At 46.7% G+C, this 8,379-nt stretch overlaps 1 protein-coding gene across 1 annotated transcript; it reads left to right on the forward strand.

The window, feature by feature from the left end:
* The first annotated feature begins 2,706 nt into the window (after positions 1-2,706).
* Positions 2,707-7,184, forward strand: LOC144113849 (uncharacterized). The gene is made up of 5 exons (XM_077647228.1): positions 2,707-3,131; positions 4,786-4,901; positions 4,966-5,171; positions 5,410-5,467; positions 6,427-7,184. The coding sequence occupies exons 1-5, from the start codon at positions 2,785-2,787 to the stop codon at positions 7,182-7,184; spliced, it is 1,485 nt and encodes a 494-aa protein (XP_077503354.1). The 5' UTR covers positions 2,707-2,784.
* Positions 7,185-8,379: the final 1,195 nt, after the last annotated feature.

Consider the following 8,379-nt stretch of genomic DNA (forward strand, 5'->3'; position numbering starts at 1 on the left):
TCTAGCCAGTGAGATTCTGCCTAAGGTGTTCAACGATACGTAGAATGCCTCTCAGAAAACTTGGTTTCGTTTCATTTAAGGTGGTTTAAAGTCCGAAAGCAACTCAGGCTATGAAGGACGCCGTAGCGAAGGGCTCTGGAAATTTCGACCACCTGGCGTTCTTTAACGTGCACTGAGATCGCACAGTGCACGGGCCTCTAGAATTTCGCCTCCCATCGAAATTCGGCCGCCGCGGCCGGGATCGAACCCGCGTCTTTCGGGTCAGAAGCCGAGCGCTGTAACCACTGAGCCACAGCGGCGGCTTAGAAAACTTATTTTGATCGTTACGGTAATTGCCGAGCGGGCTCGAATCTTACTTTGGGTGCTTTTAACTTTTAAACCACTGCCTTTGAAACGAAGACTAACTTTGAATTCGCCATCAGTTTCAGCCTGATTTCGGCAAAACTGCCCGCGGAAACGGATATACAAGCGTTTCGTGATTAAACGTGGCTGTGGACAAGGTGCTCACGGCCAACCGGCAGCGCTGTGCAGAGCAGCGGTCGAGAATGTGCTCGCAAGCAGGACACGTTCGATACGATCGATGCGGGGGCCCCGAAATAGCAGAAGGGGCTACAAGGTGGTCGCTTTGGAGGTCGCGGCCGCCGCCCCAGATTCTCGGGTAGTGTTTATTCACTGAGGCGTGCGCTGTGTCCACGAAAGGGGTCTTGATAAGCCTGAAGCGAAATATTAGGGGTGCACTTATGTAGTCTCGTCTCCTGTACGATGATTCATGACACTGTTGAGAACTGGACAAAAATAACATTTTCCCAATGCTCTTGCTCGTAGAACATTATTGGGATACATGTCTCTTAGCTAGAGGCGAATTCAGCGAAGGATAATGCCGTACGGGTGTAAAATTCCTGTTCAGGTTACACTCCGCACGGCGGCACCCAGCGCAGAAAAGTCGCGTCCACGCAGCAGCGATTGGGGTCTCTGTGCAGTTCGTTAGAAACATCTTTTGTGATCGTCTAGAAAATGTTTTGAATTTGCTCATTTCATGAAAGTATTGGTTTTTGATATGTCCAGAATATGCGGAAATAGGGGGCCAGTCTTCCGTTCCGCACACCCATTCCGCGGATGCAGCTTCCTCGCTAGCTAACCGCTGAGGTGTCCGTGCTCGAGGTAACGGAGGGAGGAACGACAAAGTGCGTTCACTAATATGCTATTTAATACACTCGAAATAATGGACAGGGCGGGCCAGCCAGCTACGAAACATCAACGAAACAAGCAGAAGGCTAGGTAAGATCGCCTTCTACTTATCATAAGAGAACTTCTTGTTGGGCTAGATGGTAATTGATCATTGTACTTTTAAGGCGCCAAAATCACACACACACACACACATACACGCACACACACACACACACACACACACACACACACACACACACACACACACGCACACGCACACGCACACACACACACACACACACACACACACACACACACACACACACACACACACACACACACACACACACACACACACACACAACACACACACACACACACACACACACACACACGCACAGAGAGAGAGAGAGAGAGAGAGAGAAGCGTAATGGAGGCGCTCTGTCCCGTTCTCTTCCCACGTATGTGTGTGTGTGTGTGTGTGGTTTTGGCGCCTTAAAAGTACAATGATCAATTATTACCAACTAGCCCAACACGGAGTTCTCTTAAGCAATATTTCTAATACAGTGGGCCCTTCTGTTTGTGTGTCGTCTCCGACTTACCAGCAGGGCCGCGACTTCGGAGGTATCGGCGGCGAACGTTTGTAAGCGCCGACAATGGCGGCCGGGTATTCCCGTGCGCGCCGCATTCGTGGGGCAAAGTCGTCCGCGGGCATTCGCGGAGGGAGTCAAAGAGAGCGCGGGTTTGTGGGGCTCGCTTCGCTGCCCTGAACCAGTAGTCTTGTGGCGAGGCGCCGCGGACATTCCGTCCCCCTGTCGTGTCAGGAGAGAATGCAACGAGAGCGTGCGGGCACAACCACTCGTTACGCTGGGCGGAACCCGAAGACACTCTCCCAGGCTCTGAGAAATTTTGCCTGGCCTTCGAAGTGGCGCCTACGTCGCTGTTTCCACTTTCCCTACGAGGTAGATTACCCCTCGAACGCTGGCTCAGTCCCGACGCCTGATGATTATAGTCCTCTGTGTCAGGAAAAGAAGGAAAACAGATTTTAAAAAAATTTAATGCGAGACCATTACGGAGCTTGAGACGCGAAAAAGCGGGCGTCGTCCTCTTCGTCGCCGTTGCGGCTTCATCGCGTCGTTCCTGAGAGAAAAATTGCTGATGGCCTAGCTCTGTTAGGCCAGGATATACGTAGCGAAAGCGCTGTAACTTCTGGATCGGAAGAGTTCATATATGAAACCCGTGCATTCACTAGATGCGCCTTTATTCATGCTTAAAACTTGAGCCGTCGTGGCGGAGTGGTAGCCTCTTCGCCTCAAACGTCAAAGACCCTGGTTCGATTCCAAGCCTCGACACAGGTTTTTTCGTTATTCAGTGAGTTGTGCGGGGGTTTCAGTGGCTTCTATAGATGCCGCCACCTAATACGTTGGTTATCCGTTAAGCTCGTAAGGGAGGGTAAAGCCTGTTTCACATGCAAGCGAACCGCTCGCGAATCCGCCTTTTTCATTTTCCTGTGCTGCCACCTCGCGTAGAAAGCTGAAAGCTCATTGGTAGGGTACTGCGCGCCCATCCCTGCCGGACTGAGTGCCGCTCTGGAGCACGTTTTGTTTGAATCAGTCGATGATGGCGTGTCCTGGGCAGCACCTGGTACCTGGAGGATTTCTAGGGTTGACTGATGGCTGGGTGCGAAGTCCGAGGCAGGCTGCTGTGCCCACTGAAGAGCAAATTCTTCAGTATCTCCAATCATCCGGCATGCGATGCGATCGCCAGCTGAGCAAGGGCCGCCGCTTCAGAGATGAAGGCTACATTCGGAACATAATGTTCAATGAAATATCCCCGGTCAGTGAGGTTGGCGTTTTTCGCTGTATATGCCTGCCATCCATGAAAGGTGGATACTACATCGTGCACGCCGTAGCAGAGAAAACGACTGGGGACATCACCGAGGCTCACTGCCATTGTCCGGCCGGGTAAGTGAATTTTCCTGGTATCGTATGGTCATTGCCGACTAGGAATTTGCTTCTGCTTAATTTGCAATCTACATTATTTGCATCATTTCGCATTTGTTGGCGGTAGTGCTGTTTAGCTTTATCAAATCGTGCCGAGCCTAGTTGCATGGAGGCCGATCTGCATACAGTCGTCGCGATACTGAATGTGCAGCCCCGTATGTGCTTGCTGCTGTGCGATTCCAGTTTGCAGTGTTTTAAAATAGGAACTGATGAAATGACCACATTTTTCCCTCGAGTGTCCGCTATTTTTCTTCCTTTCAACAGTCCGCCCGTCCGTACGGATGTGCGCGCTGCAAAACTTTTGGAGATAACTTAAATATGCCCGATTCATGCAGTTTTTGCCCTACTGGGATACAGACCTAAACCCATTTTTGGTAACGAAATGGAAGCGTGAGGCGCAGTATACAGCTCGGCTACCGCCGCAGTGCACCTTTGCTTATTTCTGCAAAAACAGTTGCCTGCGATGAGCGCACGCCACGATATTGATACGTGGACTTAAACGTCTGACACAAGGGCTGTGCGGGACGCTGCAGTGGAGGGCTCCGTATTAATATATGCGAGCTGGAATTACTTCACGTGCACTGACATACACAGCACACGAGTGCTTTTGTATTTCGCCTCCACTGAAATGCGGCTGTCGTGGTCTGCATCGAAACCGCGATCTTGAGATCAGCGACCGGACGCCAAAGCCACCACGGCGAGTGAGCGTAGGTAAGCGATGTCTTCACAGCAGGAAAGCATTGCGCACAAACAAAGAACAGAATGACACACCGATAGGCACGATGGATGATGCATGAACCACGAAAAAACTTTTTTTTTGCCACATCGCTGAAAGAGGAACCAGAAGGGGCGAGAGTAAACTATGAAAAAAAAAAGTCTTCTTCATTGATGACAGAGGGAGAACTAAAACGAAAGGAAAGAGGGTGATAGCAGTTAATGCGGAAAATTGGGTCATCAGCTCAAATATCAAAGGTTTCAAGTTCATGTCAGTGTTCAGTACACCGGAGCTGTACTGTTCACCACGTGCTCATCATTTTCAAGAGCTTTGACCTCGATGCCAACCAAACGCTGTGGTTACTACAAGGGTTCATAAGTGAACTTCCCGACATTACAGTAGCTGACAGGCCACTCCCGCTGACCGCCACAAGTGGCAGCTGCATCTACTGCATTTTCGCTTGATTCATAGCTGTGGTTAAATAAGTTATGTGGCTAGTTATGTTTACTGAGTGCGTGGTTTGTATGCATGCAACAAAAGACGGTTTCTGGTAGAGATCTGAGCATGTCCCGAGGCATTTGGAGTTCACTACAGAGCAAAAATGCTCGAAGGCCAAACGTTTGCAGAATCTTGTTACATTCATCGACTATAGTGTTCAACCTTAAAAGGAAATTTCTGTCACTCATGCTAGTGTCTGCGGTTTCGTGGATACCTCGAACAGCATATTAACGCCCTCACAGTTACACTTGCACCTTATAAACCAAACGTATAAGTTGTTGCATTAGTATACTTGTGCGGTCAGGAATGGTATCCATAAACAGTGCTTGATGTAGGCTATAAATTATATTTGTGCTGAAGCAGTATTTTCAAGACTAATGTGCTGCCTTAATGTATTTGCAGCTTAAGCGGAACTTGCCAGCACGTAGTAGGTTTGCTGCTGGCTGTAGTTGGTGCTGCTGCTGAACCAGAGCCGACATGTACAGATTTGCCCTGTGCTTGGATTGTGCCGTCTTCAGGTAATCAGTCATAGAAGTCACCAGAGTGCAACAAAAACGTGCTGATCACGCCATTTTCTTGTAGCCAAAAAGGTGGAAGTGGCCAAGCCCCTCAGTGACATCACTTTCAAGACAACCGATCCTAATGGAAGGCAAGGCTTCAAGCGCAAGAGGTCATACGACCCTTGCCCCAATGGAATGCCATCTGATGCTGGCTGCTTCAGACGGAAGCTGCAAAATGCTTTTCCTCGTGCACTGTGGCTCCGATACAACAAAGAAGCAACCGAACAGGTTTTCTTTCCTATGGTTTTGCAAATATTCGTGCAGATCATCACTTAAAGCTGCAACGTGTCATGTGGTGAATTATTTCATGACCAGCTTTTAACAGTCTGATGTAGTTGATGATTGAATCTGCAGTGAAAATCATTTTCATGGTGGCAGAGTGGAACATCCATTATTTACATGACTTATTAGCTTTTTTTCTTGTAAGAAAGCAGGGTTCCTTATTTATGGTGATATTTGTTTTCAGCCTTCAGTTTCCCTCGAAGCAAATGAAAACGAGCAGCCCACAGCAGAGGTCACATCAGGTACGTTTATATTCATATGTGGTGACTGGTAGCCCAGCATTCAGGCACGCGTGGTTACACGCCATGGAAGCAAAAATGTGACAACCAGACAAGTTGAGACTTTTATTCTATGCACAGTTATAAACAAATATGCCACTTCATTATAACTTCTAATGACAACAGAAATTAAAATATACATAGAAAAATTTTGGTATGCACTCCTTTGCTTCAGTGACTGATGGCTTCTTTCATATAGCTACCATGAAGAGCCCCTTGTTTCCCTTCCTTTGTCTGCTCATTAAACTTCTTGCAATATATTACCTAAGTGAGAGAGAAGTTTTCCGTACATTTTTTTGTATGCAGCACTACCTCGATCTCCACCTCCCAAAAGTAAGGTGAACATGGTAAATGCAGCTGTATAGATTCCAGGAATCGATAGCATGGCAGACATGCACTTTTCTGCCTTTTGCTTTTCAGTGAGAGCAAGGTCTGGTTGCAGTATCACATATAGCATTGAGTAAGCAACTGAAGTGTATAGCCTGCTGCAGATGTTAGTCTCATTACTTGTTCATGCAAAATTTTAAAACCACTGGGGCAGCAAGTAGCAGATAACGTTATCTGTAGTAACGCATCATTTTGCTAGCAATGCCTATATGGGAAGCCTTTGTCAGAAGGAAGCGGCCCTAGGGAATTGCTTGTGAGCCACTCTGTATGGCTCGTCGTGTATTGCCAAGGGTCCAAATCTCTTGAAGCCGAGAAGACTTGTGTCCTTGCACCTCCAATACTTTGGAGTTCTTGCGAAGCTTTAACCATCCGATTACATGACTTAAAAGAAAACTCCTGAGGGTCTTTACATTTCAGAATGGCTGCACATGAGCTCTGCTTAAAACAGCAGTGTGTATGCATAGAATATCCATATTTTTGTGTTGCTGTACAGTGCACATTTTGCATCAGCTCTTGTTTGTTTCTCTTTGCTGCAGCACACCAGGGTGTCCCAGCCCTCATGGACCTAATTAAAGAGCACTGCCAACTTACAGGGCCCGAATTTCTGGCTTACATTAAGCAAGCCTACACAGGAGAGGACATTTCTCAAATCGAGGAGAAAACAAAACTGCAGTCCCTCTCATCACAGTGGATGGTCTACAGGCGAGGCATGGTCACTGCGAGTAGAGCCCGTGCATGCCTAACGCGTACACGAAGCTTGGACAAGGAACCACGGCCTCACAACCTACGTGGGATTGTCAACCTAGTCCTACAGTCAGCAACATTCAAGAGCTCTGCCATGAACGAGGGACTTCGCAAAGAAGCAGAGGCCAAGGCTTTTTATATATCTAACCTTGAGAAAAGTGGCCATACTGCATCTATTGCAGATGTGGGACTCACCATATTCAGGGAAGTGCCTATAGTTGGGGCATCACCTGATGGTATAGTCACATCTAACTGTGAATGTTGTATGGGTACTGTTCGAGTACTTGAAGTGAAGTGCCCATTGCAATTGAAAAATTCATTTAAAGACTTGAATGAAAAGAAGCCAAAGCTGATATACCAAACTCAGATGAACGTCACAATGGGTATTCTGAATATTCCCGAGTGCGACTTCATTGTCTACTGCAACAAAGACGAAGTAGCAACAGTAACCATAAAATATGATGCCGCAGGATTTAATGAGTTCCTTCAGGCAGCACAAAAATTGTTTATTGAGTATCTGTACCCTGCACTGCAATGTGAATGCACTTAATTGAATATGGATTAACTGCTTGCTTTATTGGAGTATAACCCTTTAACACGCCATTCTGTTTCCCTCAAAAACTTATTTTTCCACGTAAATAGCGCTTACAGGTGATAAGAAAGACAGCTGGTTGGTTTTGCGGTGCCAAATCTTAGCAGTTAATTTTTTTATAGGGACGTGCAATATTTTGTGTGAAGTGTCATAATTCCGAAATCGTGACATCCAAACTTCGTGGCCTATCTGGAAAACACCTGAAGCAGCGTGAAATCAATTTCTACTTCAAAAATGTACATTACATTTGAAAATGTGCTAAAAAAACTGATTCTTCTACTCGGGGCATAATGAGTGTGCATAAAAATGGCGAGCGACATGTTACCCCCTAACTGTTGCACGAAATGTTATTAACTCCATTCTCTTTTTCGCACAATAAACCACCTTATTTTAGTCATGAAAGAAGCGCAATTCACCCGAAACGAGGACATCAATGCTAGGTGCAGCACACTGCCAGAAAAACTTGCTAATTGTGTTTGTACACAATTGTGTACATAGCGTGTGAAAGGGTTAAAGCGACTGAACCATTCCGCACTTTTGTTGTATTAAACAAGCACTTGACATCTCTCAGAGGCACTGTTATGACTACTGCTTGACGCAGGTGTGAATGTGCACAATAGCAACATACAGGCACAGATGAGGAAACATCTGACAGTAATCTCTTAATGCCCTTTGTTGCGGTCATCTCTCTAGCAAAGCATGGTTTCAGTATCAAGCCTTCTGGATCCTCTCTTAGTCTGCATCAGTTAGTTAAACATGGCGCCCTCTCACAATTCTGGACTTGAATAGTGGAATGTGATAAAGCTTTTCTGCAAAACAAATTAACAGTATAACAATGAGTATATGACAGTGAATGTCCTTTATATAATGCAACAACACCCATCACCTGGGCAGCTTCAATGCCCTTGGAGCCAATGGTAGATCGTCCAGTGTCCCTCGGCACTTTTAAATGAATGCTCAACTTGATGGGGATCAACTCAGTGGTGGCAGCGAATCGCCATTAGAATTTCAAGGGCCCTCCTGTGAAAGTGTGCTTTCCAAGAGCCCGGCCACCCACCTTACAGCCCCGATCTGGCCACCAGTCATTTTTTTTATTTTCGAAACTGAATAATTGCTTCCAGAAGACAAGGTTCGATGACTTGAACACATTTCA

The sequence above is a fragment of the Amblyomma americanum genome, chromosome 1, assembly GCF_052857255.1.
Source record: "Amblyomma americanum isolate KBUSLIRL-KWMA chromosome 1, ASM5285725v1, whole genome shotgun sequence".
Classification (NCBI taxonomy): Eukaryota; Metazoa; Arthropoda; class Arachnida; order Ixodida; family Ixodidae; genus Amblyomma; species Amblyomma americanum.

What these genes read in the sequence shown, in the direction of transcription:
- LOC144113849 (XM_077647228.1), top strand. Translation starts at nt 2,785, where the DNA reads ATGATGGCGTGTCCTGGGCAGCACCTGGTACCTGGAGGATTTCTAGGG. An exon ending in CACTGCCATTGTCCGGCCGG is followed by an intron (nt 3,132 to 4,785) that starts GTAAGTGAATTT and finishes ATGTATTTGCAG; the next exon opens with CTTAAGCGGAACTTGCCAGC. An exon ending in ACAAAGAAGCAACCGAACAG is followed by an intron (nt 5,172 to 5,409) that starts GTTTTCTTTCCT and finishes ATTTGTTTTCAG; the next exon opens with CCTTCAGTTTCCCTCGAAGC.